We start from the raw sequence: 18,745 nt of genomic DNA, 5'->3' as shown, positions 1-18,745 counted from the left end.
TTGTAATTTGTAGATAGAAAATACTCACCTATTCTCCTCTTCCTCCCTCTGTGCCGCGGCTCCGCCGTCACTTCCTGGCTTGCAATGATTCCTGGGAGCTGAACATCATCGCTCCCAGGAATCAATACGCCTTCACCAGCCCCTCTCGTCACTTCCGGGGCGACGCCGCATTCCCTGCTAAACAGCTTCTGGGCATGCCGAGAACCTGTGGAGGAATGCGGCGCCGCACCGGAAGTGACGAGAGGGGCCGGTGCAGGCGCATTCTGGGAGAAGAAGACACGGAAGAGGACGCAGAAGAGGATCGTGCCGGCTTCAGCTGCCCACAAGAGAGATGGCAACGCTGTGGAAGAAATTTTATAAGTGAGTATTTCTTCTTGCAGGTAAGTGCGAACCGGGACAGATCAGAGGCTATCCATTGTGGAATGCACTAGCCCTGACTGTCCCGGGGGTATGTTTATTGAAAAAAAGTTTTCATGCCCGGAACTCCGCTTTAAATATGCTGATACTGTCTGTGTTTTGAGATGGAATGTGTATTGTGCTGGGTATTCCTGTTCCATTGTTGGCTGTTGATGACCTCACATTGTTCTGGCCAGGTGGCTAGATAATTAGTTTAGGGTTATTCTGTACCTGTATACAAATCTATCTGCATATGCTAATGTAATCAGACTCACCTGCCCTGATAGTGTATATAATGTGTGTGAGTGGGTTCAATAAACAGTTCTTCTTGCTTACCCTCAACGTAGAGTCTCATCTCATGTTTGTGGGAGAAGGCTATACCAGCTCTATCTCTCTTCTGCTTGGATCGCTAAATCCCCAGCTCTGGTAAGAGCGGTTCCTGCTCTACTCTACAGCATCCCTCCCACTAGGGGGAAGAGAACATCTCTGGTGGCGAAACCTCTCTTTCCATTGGGGCGGCCACTACAGGGATGTAGTCTGCTAAGGGTTCAGCAGTACAGTGATGGCTGCGCAGAGGACTACAATTCCCACAATGCTCCCCTCGCTGGCTAAGTAACGTGATGCAATATGATCTGAGTCTGGCACTAGGGGAAAATAGGAACAGTCTGAAGAAACAGAGATTAGGTCTGCTGAATCAGGTTACCATAGTCCACTCCCGGTTGCAGTAGGGAAAGGCTGGACATGACTGAGACCTTTAAATACATGAAGGAGGTGAATAAGGTTGAGGAGGGCAGGATGTTCAGTATGAAGATAAGATGAAGAAAACAGGGACATGACCTCAAACTAGAGGAGGAAAGTGTAAAAGTAATCTTAGGAAGTATTTTACTGATTATTTGATTGTGTGGTTGATAGGTTGGAATAGACTTCCAGCAGAAGTAGTGAGTCAGTCTACAATATGTGGATTCAAGCATAGATCTATTCCCAGACAAAAAAGTTAACAGGAAACAAAAACATGTATAAATTACACAATGGGGCAGACTAGATGGACCTTTTGATTTTTTTCTGCTCTCACTCTTCTGTGTTTCTGTTTACATCTGACTGTCTTTTTTTTCTTTCAGCGGTTCCGGTGCTGGACTCCATAGTGAAGGCTCAGGAAGTTGTCAGTGTCGGTGAGAAGTTGGATCTCTCCTGTAGGATTCATTCATTTTACCCGCGGGACATACAAGTCACATGGTACACGGAAGATGACGTTGTAATACCATCACACACCGCTGACCCCCTCCTGGATAATGATGGATTGTATCATGTGACCAGCAATTCCAGTTACACCCCAACAATGAAGGATCTGGGGAAGAAATTCCGATGTCAGGTTCAGCATGTCAGCCTATCGGGACGAAAACCCGTCATCTGGACACTGCGAGAAATATGTGAGTACTGCGAATATCGGTGGGTCCCATATTAAAAGCAGCGAAAAGTTAAATATCTGTAATACTCAAAGAAATCAAATTCAAGTTTCTTATCACTGAGATGAAACAATGGAAACTAAAGTCTGATTGGTTGATCTTCTCCTGGGGTTGGATATGATCCTCTATGTGTAGGATAAGGGTGTCATTTCTAAATCTCTCACCTTCATCTCTACAATGATCTCCATTCATATCTCTTATGAGTCACCATGTTGGTTGGTTGGTGGAGCGGCTCTGTGGTTCGGGATTGGGGATCAGAGGAGTGATCCAGTGTCTCCCAACCCAAAAACAAGGCCAGAACCTCCATGAAGGAGAGGGAAGACACCCGGGGACTGACAGTCGTGTGGGACAATCAGCGGTTGGTTTGCACCCGTCACGGTGTATTACAAATCACATTGTATAGAGGAGCTACAGACCGGTCTATAATACCGTATACAGACATTGCCTCTGTCTCATCTACATAGACCTCTGTGGGGCGCTATACATGGCAGATCGATGGGCAGCTCATAGACATTCCCTTCCTTCACATGTGGAGTTATGGAGCATTTCATCATCTGAAAGGGAATCAACCTGTGTGAGAACCATCTGATGTAAGCTGTCATTCCCTGACTCAGGAGATGGACACTGGCAGCTTCCATCTAAGGTTTCTCATACAGGTATTTGGGTGACTGTTGGGTTCATACAGCTGGCAGGACTAGCCGTATAACCATTGTGACCAGAGCAGTCAGTGTGGAGGTATGGAGGTATTGGTCCATCTCTTTAGAAGTATTATAGTGTGGGAAGTGAAATCCTTCTCGTCTCCAAGGCCTCCTTCACACCGAACACGCATGAACACTGATAGGAAAACTGTGCAGATTGCACATGCAGAGACAAGTTTTCATGCGTGTCGGTTACATGTCCTGTTCACACCACAGCGCTGATGTCATCTCAGTTTTTTTCCTGCACAGCGAATATCCGACGGTGATCTCAGCGTTGTGGGCGGGGCACATAGAGAACCATTATTTCTTTTCTGCCTTTGAAGAATGCGTGCAGAAAAAGGAATGTCTCTGCGCTATGGTGTGACCGAGGCCTGAGGGGTATTTTCAGCCAATAGGAATCCCAACAAACAAATCCTACAAACTGTACCCCGCCATCTCTCCTATATTATAATGAGAATAAATGAAGGATGGGGAGCACTGCACCTCTTCTATATACTTACCCTCTATGATGTATATATAGTATTATATCACCCACAAATGTAACTCTGTACTGTAGGTGGCGATGGAGATGTCAGGGAAATGAATACTTTGTATAACACGACTGTTCTCTATATTGCAGTGTCTCCGCCCACTCTGGGGGAAATCCAGTGTGACCCCGCACAGCCCCAACCTGGACAGCCGGTGACATTTTCCTGTACGATCGATGACATGTATCCTGGGGATCCCGGCATTCAGTGGACATGGACTGCAAGAAAGGAATTGCCTAAACAGGACTGGACAGAGAAAATCCAGCAAGACCGGCAATCCAAGATGTTCTCCGGAACCACAGAGCTGACACTCACTCCGAACACTGAAGATCATTCCTCTGAAATCAGCCTGGAGGTCAATCATTGCGGGAAACGATTTACAAAGAGGACGCTCCTCAATTTTAAAGGTACCTCCCCCCCCCTCCCCCAGCCTCTATCACCCCACCTAAATCCCTGCCCCTCCACACAACTCAGCCTCCGTCCACCCCCACCACAGCCTCCATCCAACCTAAGTCTTCATTACCCACAACCCAACCTCTTTCTTCCCCACCTTAGTCTCTCCTCCACCCACCTCAAACTCTGTTACTCCCACATCACCCACACCTCAACCTATACCCCTCCATACACATTAGACTCAATCACACCTACATCGGTCTCTGCATGTTCCACCTAAGCTTCTGTCACCCTCTGCAGAGAGATCACTGCTTCCACTTCTTCCTCCTCTGTCTGCAGAGAGATCACTGCTTCCACTTCTTCCTCCTCTGTCTGCAGAGATCACTGCTTCCACTTCTTCCTCCTCTGTCTGCAGAGATCACTGCTTCCACTTCTTCCTCCTCTGTCTGCAGAGATCACTGCTTCCACTTCTTCCTCCTCTGTCTGCAGAGATCACTGCTTCCACTTCTTCCTCCTCTGTCTGCAGAGAGATCACTGCTTCCACTTCTTCCTCCTCTGTCTGCAGAGAGACCACTGCTTCCACTTCTTCCTCCTCTGTCTGCAGAGAGATCACTGCTTCCACTTCTTCCTCCTCTGTCTGCAGAGAGATCACTGCTTCCACTTCTTCCTCCTCTGTCTGCAGAGATCACTGCCTCCACTTCTTCCTCCTCTGTCTGCAGAGAGATCACTGCTTCCACTTCTTCCTCCTCTGTCTGCAGAGAGATCACTGCTTCCACTTCTTCCTCCTCTGTCTGCAGAGATCACTGCTTCCACTTCTTCCTCCTCTGTCTGCAGAGAGACCACTGCTTCCACTTCTTCCTCCTCTGTCTGCAGAGAGATCACTGCTTCCACTTCTTCCTCCTCTGTCTGCAGAGAGATCACTGCTTCCACTTCTTCCTCCTCTGTCTGCAGAGAGATCACTGCTTCCACTTCTTCCTCCTCTGTCTGCAGAGAGACCACTGCTTCCACTTCTTCCTCCTCTGTCTGCAGAGAGATCACTGCTTCCACTTCTTCCTCCTCTGTCTGCAGAGAGATCACTGCTTCCACTTCTTCCTCCTCTGTCTGCAGAGAGACCACTGCTTCCACTTCTTCCTCCTCTGTCTGCAGAGAGATCACTGCTTCCACTTCTTCCTCCTCTGTCTGCAGAGATCACTGCTTCCACTTCTTCCTCCTCTGTCTGCAGAGAGATCACTGCTTCCACTTCTTCCTCCTCTGTCTGCAGAGAGACCACTGCTTCCACTTCTTCCTCCTCTGTCTGCAGAGAGATCACTGCTTCCACTTCTTCCTCCTCTGTCTGCAGAGAGATCACTGCTTCCACTTCTTCCTCCTCTGTCTGCAGAGAGACCACTGCTTCCACTTCTTCCTCCTCTGTCTGCAGAGAGATCACTGCTTCCACTTCTTCCTCCTCTGTCTGCAGAGATCACTGCTTCCACTTCTTCCTCCTCTGTCTGCAGAGAGATCACTGCTTCCACTTCTTCCTCCTCTGTCTGCAGAGAGACCACTGCTTCCACTTCTTCCTCCTCTGTCTGCAGAGAGATCACTGCTTCCACTTCTTCCTCCTCTGTCTGCAGAGAGATCACTGCTTCCACTTCTTCCTCCTCTGTCTGCAGAGAGACCACTGCTTCCACTTCTTCCTCCTCTGTCTGCAGAGAGATCACTGCTTCCACTTCTTCCTCCTCTGTCTGCAGAGATCACTGCTTCCACTTCTTCCTCCTCTGTCTGCAGAGAGATCACTGCTTCCACTTCTTCCTCCTCTGTCTGCAGAGAGATCACTGCTTCCACTTCTTCCTCCTCTGTCTGCAGAGAGATCACTGCTTCCACTTCTTCCTCCTCTGTCTGCAGAGATCACTGCTTCCACTTCTTCCTCCTCTGTCTGCAGAGAGATCACTGCTTCCACTTCTTCCTCCTCTGTCTGCAGAGAGATCACTGCTTCCACTTCTTCCTCCTCTGTCTGCAGAGAGACCACTGCTTCCACTTCTTCCCCCTCTGTCTGCAGAGAGATCACTGCTTCCACTTCTTCCTCCTCTGTCTGCAGAGAGATCACTGCTTCCACTTCTTCCTCCTCTGTCTGCAGAGAGACCACTGCTTCCACTTCTTCCTCCTCTGTCTGCAGAGAGATCACTGCTTCCACTTCTTCCTCCTCTGTCTGCAGAGATCACTGCTTCCACTTCTTCCTCCTCTGTCTGCAGAGAGATCACTGCTTCCACTTCTTCCTCCTCTGTCTGCAGAGAGATCACTGCTTCCACTTCTTCCTCCTCTGTCTGCAGAGAGACCACTGCTTCCACTTCTTCCTCCTCTGTCTGCAGAGAGATCACTGCTTCCACTTCTTCCTCCTCTGTCTGCAGAGAGATCACTGCTTCCACTTCTTCCTCCTCTGTCTGCAGAGAGATCACTGCTTCCACTTCTTCCTCCTCTGTCTGCAGAGATCACTGCTTCCACTTCTTCCTCCTCTGTCTGCAGAGAGATCACTGCTTCCACTTCTTCCTCCTCTGTCTGCAGAGAGATCACTGCTTCCACTTCTTCCTCCTCTGTCTGCAGAGAGACCACTGCTTCCACTTCTTCCTCCTCTGTCTGCAGAGAGATCACTGCTTCCACTTCTTCCTCCTCTGTCTGCAGAGAGATCACTGCTTCCACTTCTTCCTCCTCTGTCTGCAGAGATCACTGCTTCCACTTCTTCCTCCTCTGTCTGCAGAGAGATCACTGCTTCCACTTCTTCCTCCTCTGTCTGCAGAGAGATCACTGCTTCCACTTCTTCCTCCTCTGTCTGCAGAGAGATCACTGCTTCCACTTCTTCCTCCTCTGTCTGCAGAGAGATCACTGCTTCCACTTCTTCCTCCTCTGTCTGCAGAGAGATCACTGCTTCCACTTCTTCCTCCTCTGTCTGCAGAGAGATCACTGCTTCCACTTCTTCCTCCTCTGTCTGCAGAGAGACCACTGCTTCCACTTCTTCCTCCTCTGTCTGCAGAGAGATCACTGCTTCCACTTCTTCCTCCTCTGTCTGCAGAGATCACTGCTTCCACTTCTTCCTCCTCTGTCTGCAGAGAGATCACTGCTTCCACTTCTTCCTCCTCTGTCTGCAGAAAGATCACTGCTTCCACTTCTTCCTCCTCTGTCTGCAGAGAGATCACTGCTTCCACTTCTTCCTCCTCTGTCTGCAGAGAGATCACTGCTTCCACTTCTTCCTCCTCTGTCTGCAGAGATCACTGCCTCCAATTCTTCCTCCTCTGTCTGCAGAGAGATCACTGCTTCCACTTCTTCCTCCTCTGTCTGCAGAGATCACTGCTTCCACTTCTTCCTCCTCTGTCTGCAGAGATCACTGCTTCCACTTCTTCCTCCTCTGTCTGCAGAGAGATCACTGCTTCCACTTCTTCCTCCTCTGTCTGCAGAGAGATCACTGCTTCCACTTCTTCCTCTTCTGTCTGCAGAGAGATCACTGCTTCCACTTCTTCCTCCTCTGTCTGCAGAGAGATCACTGCTTCCACTTCTTCCTCCTCTTTCTGCAGAGATCACTGCTTCCACTTCTTCCTCCTCTGTCTGCAGAGAGATCACTTTTTCCACTTCTTCCTCCTCTGTCTGCAGAGAGATAACTGCTTCCACTTCTTCCTCCTCTTTCTGCAGAGATCACTGCTTCCACTTCTTCCTCCTCTGTCTGCAGAGAGATCACTGCTTCCACTTCTTCCTCCTCCGTCTGCAGAGAGATCACTGCTTCCACTTCTTCCTGCTCTGTCTGCAGAGAGATCACTGCTTCCACTTCTTCCTCCTCTGTCTGCAGAGAGATCACTGCTTCCACTTCTTCCTCCTCTGTCTGCAGAGAGATCACTGCTTCCACTTCTTCCTCCTTTGTCTGCAGAGAGATCACTGCTTCCACTTCTTCCTCCTCTGTCTGCAGAGATCACTGCTTCCACTTCTTCCTCCTCTGTCTGCAGAGAGATCACTGCCTCCACTTCTTCCTCCTCTGTCTGCAGAGATCACTGCTTCCACTTCTTCCTCCTCTGTCTGCAGAGAGATCACTGCTTCCACTTCTTCCTCCTCTGTCTGCAGAGATCACTGCTTCCACTTCTTCCTCCTCTGTCTGCAGAGAGATCACTGCTTCCACTTCTTCCTCCTCTGTCTGCAGATAGATCACTGCTTCCACTTCTTCCTCCTCTGTCTGCAGAGAGATCACTGCCTCCAATTCTTCCTCCTCTGTCTGCAGAGAGATCACTGCTTCCACTTCTTCCTCCTCTGTCTGCAGAGATCACTGCCTCCACTTCTTCCTCCTCTGTCTGCAGAGATCACTGCTTCCACTTCTTCCTACTCTGTCTGCAGAGATCACTGCTTCCACTTCTTCCTCCTCTGTCTGCAGAGAGATCACTGCTTCCACTTCTTCCTCCTCTGTCTGCAGAGAGATCACTGCTTCCACTTCTTCCTCCTCTGTCTGCAGAGATCACTGCTTCCACTTCTTCCTACTCTGTCTGCAGAGATCACTGCTTCCACTTCTTCCTCCTCTGTCTGCAGAGAGATCACTGCTTCCACTTCTTCCTCCTCTGTCTGCAGAGATCACTGCTTCCACTTCTTCCTACTCTGTCTGCAGAGAGATCACTGCTTCCACTTCCTGCTCCTCTGTCTGCAGAGAGATCACTGCTTCCACTTCTTCCTCCTCTGTCTGCAGAGATCACTGCTTCCACTTCTTCCTCCTCTGTCTGCAGAGAGATCACTGCCTCCACTTCTTCTTCCTCTGTCTGCAGAGAGATCACTGCTTCCACTTCTTCCTCCTCTGTCTGCAGAGAGATCACTGCTTCTACTTCTTCCTACTCTGTCTGCAGAGAGATCACTGCTTCCACTTCTTCCCCCTCTGTCTGCAGAGAGATCACTGCTTCCACTTCTTCCTCCTCTGTCTGCAGAGAGATCACTGCTTCCACTTCTTCCTCCTCTGTCTGCAGAGAGATCACTGCTTCCACTTCTTCCTCCTCTGTCTGCAGAGAGATCACTGCTTCTACTTCTTCCTCCTCTGTCTGCAGAGAGATCACTGCTTCCACTTCTTCCTCCTCTGTCTCCAGAGAGATCACTGCTTCCACTTCTTCCTCCTCTGTCTGCAGAGATCACTGCTTCCACTTCTTCCTCCTCTGTCTCCAGAGAGATCACTGCTTCCACTGCTTCCTCCTCTGTCTGCAGAGAGATCACTGCTTCCACTTCTTCCTCCTCTGTCTGCAGAGATCACTGCTTCCACTTCTTCCTCCTCTGTCTGCAGAGAGATCACTGCTTCCACTTCTTCCTCCTCTGTCTGCAGAGAGATCACTGCTTCCACTTCTTCCTCCTCTGTCTGCAGAGAGATCACTGCTTCCACTTCTTCCTCCTCTGTCTGCAGAGAGATCACTGCTTCTACTTCTTCCTCCTCTGTCTGCAGAGAGATCACTGCTTCCACTTCTTCCTCCTCTGTCTCCAGAGAGATCACTGCTTCCACTTCTTCCTCCTCTGTCTGCAGAGATCACTGCTTCCACTTCTTCCTCCTCTGTCTCCAGAGAGATCACTGCTTCCACTGCTTCCTCCTCTGTCTGCAGAGAGATCACTGCTTCTACTTCTTCCTCCTCTGTCTGCAGAGAGATCACTGCTTCCACTTCTTCCTCCTCTGTCTGCAGAGAGATCACTGCTTCCACTTCTTCCTCCTCTGTCTGCAGAGATCACTGCTTCCACTTCTTCCTCCTCTGTCTACAGAGATCACTGCCTCCACTTCTTCCTCCTCTGTCTGCAGAGAGATCACTGCTTCCACTTCTTCCTCCTCTGTCTGCAGAGAGATCACTGCTTCCACTTCTTCCTCCTCTGTCTGCAGAGAGATCACTGCTTCCACTTCTCCCTCCTCTGTCTGCAGAGATCACTGCTTCCACTTCTTCCTCCTCTGTCTCCAGAGAGATCACTGCTTCCACTTCTTCCTCCTCTGTCTGCAGAGAGATCACTGCTTCCACTTCTTCCTCCTCTGTCTGCAGAGAGATCACTGCTTCCACTTCTTCCTCCTCTGTCTGCAGAGATCACTGCTTCCACTTCTTCCTCCTCTGTCTACAGAGATCACTGCTTCCACTTCTTCCTCCTCTGTCTGCAGAGATCACTGCTTCCACTTCTTCCTCCTCTGTCTGCAGAGAGATCACTGCTTCCACTTCTTCCTCCTCTGTCTGCAGAGAGATCATTGCTTCCACTTCTTCCTCCTCTGTCTGCAGAGAGATCACTGCTTCCATTTCTTCCTCCTCTGTCTGCAGAGAGATCACTGCTTCCACTTCCTCCTCCTCTGTCTGCAGAGATCACTGCCTCCACGTCTTCTTCCTCTGTCTGCAGAGAGATCACTGCTTCCACTTCTTCCTCCTCTGTCTGCAGAGATCACTGCTTCCACTTCTTCCTCCTCTGTCTGCAGAGAGATCACTGCTTCCACTTCCTGCTCCTCTGTCTGCAGAGATCACTGCTTCCACTTCTTCCTCCTCTGTCTGCAGAGATCACTGCTTCCACTTCTTCCTCCTCTGTCTCCAGAGAGATCACTGCTTCCACTTCTTCCTCCTCTGTCTCCAGAGAGATCACTGCTTCCACTTCTTCCTCCTCTGTCTGCAGAGAGATCACTGCTTCCACTTCTTCCTCCTCTGTCTGCAGAGATCACTGCTTCCACTTCCTCCTCCTCTGTCTGCAGAGATCACTGCCTCCACTTCTTCTTCCTCTGTCTGCAGAGAGATCACTGCTTCCACTTCTTCCTCCTCTGTCTGCAGAGATCACTGCTTCCACTTCCTCCTCCTCTGTCTGCAGAGATCACTGCCTCCACTTCTTCTTCCTCTGTCTGCAGAGAGATCACTGCTTCCACTTCTTCCTCCTCTGTCTGCAGAGAGATCACTGCTTCTACTTCTTCCAGAGAGATCACTGCTTCCACTTCTTCCTCCTCTGTCTGCAGAGAGATCACTGCTTCCACTTCTTCCTCCTCTGTCTGCAGAGATCACTGCTTCCACTTCTTCCTCCTCTGTCTCCAGAGATATCACTGCTTCCACTTCTTCCTCCTCTGTCTGCAGAGAGATCACTGCTTCTACTTCTTCCTCCTCTGTCTGCAGAGAGATCACTGCTTCCACTTCTTCCTCCTCTGTCTGCAGAGAGATCACTGCTTCCACTTCTTCCTCCTCTGTCTGCAGAGAGATCACTGCTTCCACTTCCTGCTCCTCTGTCTGCAGAGATCACTGCTTCCACTTCTTCCTCCTCTGTCTGCAGAGAGATCACTGCTTCCACTTCTTCCTCCTCTGTCTGCAGAGAGATCACTGCTTCCACTTCTCCCTCCTCTGTCTGCAGAGATCACTGCTTCCACTTCTTCCTCCTCTGTCTCCAGAGAGATCACTGCTTCCACTTCTTCCTCCTCTGCCTGCAGAGAGATCACTGCTTCCACTTCTTCCTCCTCTGTCTGCAGAGAGATCACTGCTTCCACTTCCTGCTCCTCTGTCTGCAGAGATCACTGCTTCCACTTCTTCCTCCTCTGTCTGCAGAGAGATCACTGCTTCCACTTCTTCCTCCTCTGTCTGCAGAGAGATCACTGCTTCCACTTCTCCCTCCTCTGTCTGCAGAGATCACTGCTTCCACTTCTTCCTCCTCTGTCTCCAGAGAGATCACTGCTTCCACTTCTTCCTCCTCTGCCTGCAGAGAGATCACTGCTTCCACTTCTTCCTCCTCTCTCTGCAGAGATCACTGCCTCCACTTCTTCCTCCTCTGTCTGCAGAGATCACTGCTTCCACTTCTTCCTCCTCTGTCTGCAGAGATCACTGCTTCCACTTCTTCCTCCTCTGTCTGCAGAGAGATCACTGCTTCCACTTCTTCCTCCTCTGTCTGCAGAGAGATCATTGCTTCCACTTCCTCCTCCTCTGTCTGCAGAGATCACTGCCTCCACTTCTTCTTCCTCTGTCTGCAGAGAGATCACTGCTTCCACTTCTTCCTCCTCTGTCTGCAGAGAGATCACTGCTTCCACTTCTTCCTCCTCTGCAGAGAGATCACTGCTTCCACTTCTTCCTCCTCTGTCTGCAGAGAGATCACTGCTTCCACTTCTTCCTCCTCTGTCTGCAGAGATCACTGCTTCCAATTCTTCCTCCTCTGTCTACAGAGATCACTGCTTCCACTTCTTCCTCCTCTGTCTGCAGAGATCACTGCTTCCACTTCCTGCTCCTCTGTCTGCAGAGAGATCACTGCTTCCACTTCTTCCTCCTCTGTCTGCAGAGAGATCACTGCTTCCACTTCTTCCTCCTCTGTCTGCAGAGAGATCACTGCTTCCACTTCTTCCTCCTCTGTCTGCAGAGAGATCACTGCTTCCACTTCTTCCTCCTCTGTCTGCAGAGAGATCACTGCTTCCACTTCTTCCTCCTCTGTCTGCAGAGAGATCACTCCTTCACTTCTTCCTCTTCTGTCTACAGAGATCACTGCTTCCACTTCTTCCTCCTCTGTCTGCAGAGAGATCACTGCTTCCACTTCTTCCTCCTCTGTCTGCAGAGAGATCACTGCTTCCACTTCCTGCTCCTCTGTCTGCAGAGAGATCACTGCTTCCACTTCTTCCTCCTCTGTCTGCAGAGAGATCACTGCTTCCACTTCTTCTTCCTCTGTCTGCAGAGAGATCACTGCTTCCACTTCTTCCTCCTCTGTCTGCAGAGAGATCACTGCTTTCACTTCTTCCTCCTCTGTCTGCAGAGAGATCACTGCTTCCACTTCTTCCTCCTCTGTCTGCAGATACATCACTGCTTCCACTTCTTCCTCCTCTGTCCGCAGAGATCACTGCTTCCACTTCTTCCTCCTCTGTCTGCAGAGAGATCACTGCTTCCACTTCTTCCTCCTCTGTCTGCAGAGATCACTGCCTCCACTTCTTCTTCCTCTGTCTGCAGAGAGATCACTGCTTCCACTTCTTCCTCCTCTGTCTGCAGAGAGATCACTGCTTCCACTTCTTCCTCCTCTGCAGAGAGATCACTGCTTCCACTTCTTCCTCCTCTGTCTGCAGAGAGATCACTGCTTCCACTTCTTCCTCCTCTGTCTGCAGAGATCACTGCTTCCAATTCTTCCTCCTCTGTCTACAGAGATCACTGCTTCCACTTCTTCCTCCTCTGTCTGCAGAGATCACTGCTTCCACTTCCTGCTCCTCTGTCTGCAGAGAGATCACTGCTTCCACTTCTTCCTCCTCTGTCTGCAGAGAGATCACTGCTTCCACTTCTTCCTCCTCTGTCTGCAGAGAGATCACTGCTTCCACTTCTTCCTCCTCTGTCTGCAGAGAGATCACTGCTTCCACTTCTTCCTCCTCTGTCTGCAGAGAGATCACTGCTTCCACTTCTTCCTCCTCTGTCTGCAGAGAGATCACTCCTTCACTTCTTCCTCTTCTGTCTACAGAGATCACTGCTTCCACTTCTTCCTCCTCTGTCTGCAGAGAGATCACTGCTTCCACTTCTTCCTCCTCTGTCTGCAGAGAGATCACTGCTTCCACTTCCTGCTCCTCTGTCTGCAGAGAGATCACTGCTTCCACTTCTTCCTCCTCTGTCTGCAGAGAGATCACTGCTTCCACTTCTTCTTCCTCTGTCTGCAGAGAGATCACTGCTTCCACTTCTTCCTCCTCTGTCTGCAGAGAGATCACTGCTTTCACTTCTTCCTCCTCTGTCTGCAGAGAGATCACTGCTTCCACTTCTTCCTCCTCTGTCTGCAGATACATCACTGCTTCCACTTCTTCCTCCTCTGTCCGCAGAGATCACTGCTTCCACTTCTTCCTCCTCTGTCTGCAGAGAGATCACTGCTTCCACTTCTTCCTCCTCTGTCTGCAGAGATCACTGCTTCCACTTCTTCCTCCTCTGCAGAGAGATCACTGCTTCCACTTCTTCCTCCTCTCTCTGCAGAGATCACTGCTTCCACTTCTTCCTCCTCTGTCTGCAGAGATCACTGCTTCCACTTCTTCCTCCTCTGTCCGCAGAGATCACTGCTTCCACTTCTTCCTCCTCTGTCTGCAGAGAGATCACTGCTTCCACTTCTTCCTCCTCTCTCTGCAGAGAGATCACTGCTTCCACTTCTTCCTCCTCTGTCTGCAGAGAGATCACTGCTTCCACTTCTTCCTCCTCTATCTGCAGAGAGATCACTGCTTCTACTTCTTCCTCCTCTCTCTGCAGAGATCACTGCTTCCACTTCTTCCTCCTCTGTCTGCAGAGATCACTGCTTCCACTTCTTCCTCCTCTGTCTGCAGAGAGATCACTGCCTCCACTTCTTCCTCCTCTGTCTGCAGAGAGATCACTATTTCCACTTCTTCCTCCTCTCTCTGCAGAGAGATCACTGCTTCCACTTCTTCCTCCTCTGTCTGCAGAGATCACTGCTTCCACTTCTTCCTCCTCTGTCTGCAGAGAGATCACTGCCTCCACTTCTTCCTCCTCTGTCTGCAGAGAGATCACTGCCTCCACTTCTTCCTCCTCTGTCTGCAGAGAGATCACTGCTTCCACTTCTTCCTCCTCTGTCTGCAGAGAGATCACTGCCTCCACTTCTTCCTCCTCTGTCTGTAGAGAGATCACTGCTTCCACTTCCTGCTCCTCTGTCTGCAGAGAGATCACTGCTTCCACTTCTTCCTCCTCTGTCTGCAGAGATCACTGCTTCCACTTCCTGCTCCTCTGTCTGCAGAGAGATCACTGCTTCCACTTCTTCCTCCTCTGTCTGCAGAGATCACTGCTTCCACTTCTTCCTCCTCTGTCTGCAGAGAGATCACTGCTTCCACTTCCTGCTCCTCTGTCTGCAGAGAGATCACTGCTTCCACTTCTTCTTCCTCTGTCTGCAGAGAGATCACTGCTTCCACTTCCTGCTCCTCTGTCTGCAGAGAGATCACTGCTTCCACTTCTTCCTCCTCTGTCTGCAGAGAGATCACTGCTTCCACTTCTTCCTCCTCTGTCTGCAGAGAGATCACTGCTTCTACTTCTTCCTCCTCTGTCTGCAGAGAGATCACTGCTTCCACTTCTTCCTCTTCTGTCTGCAGAGATCACTGCTTCCACTTCTTCCTCCTCTGTCTGCAGAGAGATCACTGCCTCCACTTCTTCCTCCTCTGTCTGCAGAGAGATCACTGCTTCCATTTCTTCCTCCTCTGTCTGCAGAGAGATCACTGCTTCCACTTCCTGCTCCTCTGTTTGCAGAGAGATCACTGCTTCCACTTCTTCCTCCTCTGTCTGCAGAGAGATCACTGCTTCCACTTCTTCCTCTTCTGTCTGCAGAGATCACTGCTTCCACTTCTTCCTCCTCTGTCTGCAGAGATCACTGCTTCCACTTCTTCTTCCTCTGTCTGCAGAGAGATCACTGCTTCCACTTCCTGCTCCTCTGTCTGCAGAGAGATCACTGCTTCTACTTCTTCCTCCTCTGTCTGCAGAGAGATCACTGCTTCCACTTCTTCCTCTTCTGTCTGCAGAGATCACTGCTTCCACTTCTTCCTCCTCTGTCTGCAGAGAGATCACTGCCTCCACTTCTTCCTCCTCTGTCTGCAGAGAGATCACTGCTTCCATTTCTTCCTCCTCTGTCTGCAGAGAGATCACTGCTTCCACTTCCTGCTCCTCTGTTTGCAGAGAGATCACTGCTTCCACTTCTTCCTCCTCTGTCTGCAGAGAGATCACTGCTTCCACTTCTTCCTCCTCTGTCTGCAGAGATCACTGCTTCCACTTCTTCTTCCTCTGTCTGCAGAGAGATCACTGCTTCCACTTCCTGCTCCTCTGTCTGCAGAGAGATCACTGCTTCTACTTCTTCCTCCTCTGTCTGCAGAGAGATCACTGCTTCCACTTCTTCCTCCTCTGTCTGCAGAGAGATCACTGCTTCCACTTCTTCCTCCTCTGTCTGCAGAGAGATCACTGCTTCCACTTCTTCCTCCTCTGTCTGCAGAGAGATCACTGCTTCCACTTCTTCCTCCTCTGTCTGCAGAGAGATCACTGCTTCCACTTCTTCCTCTTCTGTCTGCAGAGAGATCACTGCTTCCATTTCTTCCTCCTCTGTCTGCAGAGAGATCACTGCTTCCACTTCTTCCTCCTCTGTCTGCAGAGAGATCACTGCTTCCACTTCTTCCTCTTCTGTCTGCAGAGAGATCACTGCTTCCATTTCTTCCTCCTCTGTCTGCAGAGAGATCACTGCTTCCACTTCTTCCTCCTCTGTCTGCAGAGAGATCACTGCTTCCACATCTTCCTCCTCTCTCTGCAGAGATCACTGCTTCCACTTCTTCCTCCTCTGTCTGCAGAGAGATCACTGCTTCCATTTCTTCCTCCTCTGTCTGCAGAGAGATCACTGCTTCCACTTCCTGCTCCTCTGTTTGCAGAGAGATCACTGCTTCCACTTCTTCCTCCTCTGTCTGCAGAGAGATCACTGCTTCCACTTCTTCCTCTTCTGTCTGCAGAGATCACTGCTTCCACTTCTTCCTCCTCTGTCTGCAGAGATCACTGCTTCCACTTCTTCTTCCTCTGTCTGCAGAGAGATCACTGCTTCCACTTCCTGCTCCTCTGTCTGCAGAGAGATCACTGCTTCTACTTCTTCCTCCTCTGTCTGCAGAGAGATCACTGCTTCCACTTCTTCCTCCTCTGTCTGCAGAGAGATCACTGCTTCCACTTCTTCCTCCTCTGTCTGCAGAGAGATCACTGCTTCCACTTCTTCCTCCTCTGTCTGCAGAGATCACTGCTTCCACTTCTTCCTCCTCTGTCTGCAGAGAGATCACTGCTTCCACTTCTTCCTCCTCTGTCTGCAGAGAGATCACTGCTTCCACTTCTTCCTCCTCTGTCTGCAGAGAGATCACTGCTTCCACTTCTTCCTCCTCTGTCTGCAGAGAGATCACTATTTCCTCTTCTTCCTCCTCTGTCCGCAGAGATCACTGCTTCCACTTCTTCCTCCTCTGTCTGCAGAGATCACTGCTTCCACTTCTTCCTCCTCTGTCTGCAGAGAGATCACTGCTTCCACTTCCTGCTCCTCTGTCTGCAGAGAGATCACTGCTTCCACTTCTTCCTCCTCTGTCTGCAGAGAGATCACTGCTTCCACTTCTTCCTCCTCTGTCTGCTGAGATCACTGCTTCCACTTCTTCCTCCTCTGTCTGCAGAGAGATCACTGCTTCCACTTCTTCCTCCTCTGTCTGCAGAGATCACTGCCTCCACTTCTTCCTCCTCTGTCTGCAGAGAGATCACTGCTTCCACTTCTTCCTCCTCTGTCTGCAGAGATCACTGCCTCCACTTCTTCCTCCTCTGTCTGCAGAGAGATCACTGCTTCCACTTCTTCCTCCTCTGTCTGCAGAGAGATCACTGCTTCCACTTCTTCCTCCTCTGTCTGCAGAGAGATCACTGCTTCCACTTCTTCCTCCTCTGTCTGCAGAGATCACTGCTTCCACTTCTTCCTCCTCTGTCTGCAGAGAGATCACTGCTTCCACTTCTTCCTCCTCTGTCTGCAGAGATCACTGCCTCCACTTCTTCCTCCTCTGTCTGCAGAGAGATCACTGCTTCCACTTCTTCCTCCTCTGTCTGCAGAGAGATCACTGCTTCCACTTCTTCCTCCTCTGTCTGCAGAGATCACTGCCTCCACTTCTTCCTCCTCTGTCTGCAGAGAGATCACTGCTTCCACTTCTTCCTCCTCTGTCTGCAGAGATCACTGCTTCCACTTCTTCCTCCTCTGTCTGCAGAGAGATCACTGCTTCCACTTCTTCCTCCTCTGTCTGCAGAGATCACTGCCTCCACTTCTTCCTCCTCTGTCTGCAGAGAGATCACTGCTTCCACTTCTTCCTCCTCTGTCTGCAGAGAGATCACTGCCTCCACTTCTTCCTCCTCTGTCTGCAGAGATCACTGCTTCCACTTCTTCCTCCTCTGTCTGCAGAGAGATCACTGCTTCCACTTCTTCCTCCTCTGTCTGCAGAGAGATCACTGCTTCCACTTCTTCCTCCTCTGTCTGCAGAGAGATCACTGCTTCCACTTCTTCCTCCTCTGTCTGCAGAGAGACCACTGCTTCCACTTCTTCCTCCTCTGTCTGCAGAGAGATCACTGCTTCCACTTCTTCCTCCTCTGTCTGCAGAGATCCTGACCCAGGAAGAGTTGATATCTCTGTGTTATTGTTGGCTGTGATGTGTAAAGGTCGGTTATTATTTGTGTGTTATATTCTTCCTCTGCAGGTCGCCTTGTGCTCAGTGAGATCTCCAGTGATCCCGATAAACCGGAGTATGGACGTCCTGTGACTCTGCACTGTGATGTGATTGGCTGTGATCCCGGAGACGCCCCTCAGGTCACCTGGTCAGCGGATGGAAGAGATCTGGGGAAAGGAGAGACCCGAGGCAGCGGAGACGTTCTGTCCTGTTCTCTGACTATAACACCTACAGCACAGGATTATGGGAAGATTTATACCTGCAGGGTGACACAAAGGGACATGCAGCCAATCACAAAGGAAAGCTGCTTGCGTCTTCCAGGTACGTTTTCCTGTATTCTCCTATTCAGAAATAACATTGGTAGTGATAACACTGGCAGACATTGGTGGGTAATATACACAATACACACAGACTTCTCCCTGAGTGGAAGACAAGATTGTCACTTCATTCCTCCAGAGGTCAAAGCTGCAGACATTTCATCTGCACAACAACGTATTATGTAAGCCGTGTATTGTAGAGGGTGCCACACATACAGTACAAGTCAGGAGGCATCACACGGAGGTGAACAATTCAACCAAAGGTACCCAATGGGATGGGAGGTGTACCCGGGAGGTGTAGGCCAACAGCAGGTTCTCTGAGGAACAGAACCCACAGAGAGGAGATAGTAGCTGGATCTACAGTATGTCATATCAAGGTTCTAGTGCATGGTCCTGCATGAGAACTTGTGATGCAAGATCCCTCAAGGCTAGGAGTCTAAGGGTCAGCTGATCTTCACTAGGGTTACCCTAAGGTTTTGGCTTAGCAATATGGTGACCCCAGGTCTCAACCCTTAGGTACACCCCTCTATAGGACTCATGGACTACAAAGCCCACAGATCAGGAATACACTAAGTAACAATGGACTGGAACAGATAGCAGGATATTGGCCAGAGTTCAGGACAGGTGATGGATTTGGATGGTCAGGATATCAGCCAAAGGTCAGGGCAGAGAACAGACAGAGATAACCAGGATACAAGCCAGGATAACTGCTGCTAACCAGCTGTATTTAGACAGAGTGAGAGCCAGCTTCCAGCGTACAGCTCACAGAGAGGCAGTCCAGACATCAAAAGCACATTTAGGGGCTTCTCGCCCACTTTTATTTCTCCAGAGAACAAAA

General features: G+C 50.2%; 1 protein-coding gene across 1 annotated transcript in view; it reads left to right on the top strand.

Moving 5' to 3' along the window:
- The window catches only part of LOC309543506 (uncharacterized protein), a 194,277-nt gene that overhangs the window by 149,898 nt on the left and 25,634 nt on the right, over nucleotides 1-18,745 (top strand). The window contains exons 7-9 of the mRNA XM_082275981.1: nucleotides 1,515-1,823; nucleotides 3,177-3,491; nucleotides 17,621-17,911. Of these exons, the coding sequence (XP_082132107.1) occupies nucleotides 1,515-1,823; nucleotides 3,177-3,491; nucleotides 17,621-17,911 (915 nt within the window). The remainder of the gene's footprint in view (nucleotides 1-1,514; nucleotides 1,824-3,176; nucleotides 3,492-17,620; nucleotides 17,912-18,745) is intronic.

This window comes from Pelophylax lessonae, assembly GCF_965119305.1.
Source record: "Pelophylax lessonae genome assembly, contig: HAP1_SCAFFOLD_146, whole genome shotgun sequence".
Taxonomy (NCBI): domain Eukaryota; kingdom Metazoa; phylum Chordata; class Amphibia; order Anura; family Ranidae; genus Pelophylax; species Pelophylax lessonae.
Note: the sequence above shows the minus strand (reverse complement) of the source record. Positions and strands in the feature narration are given on the sequence as shown.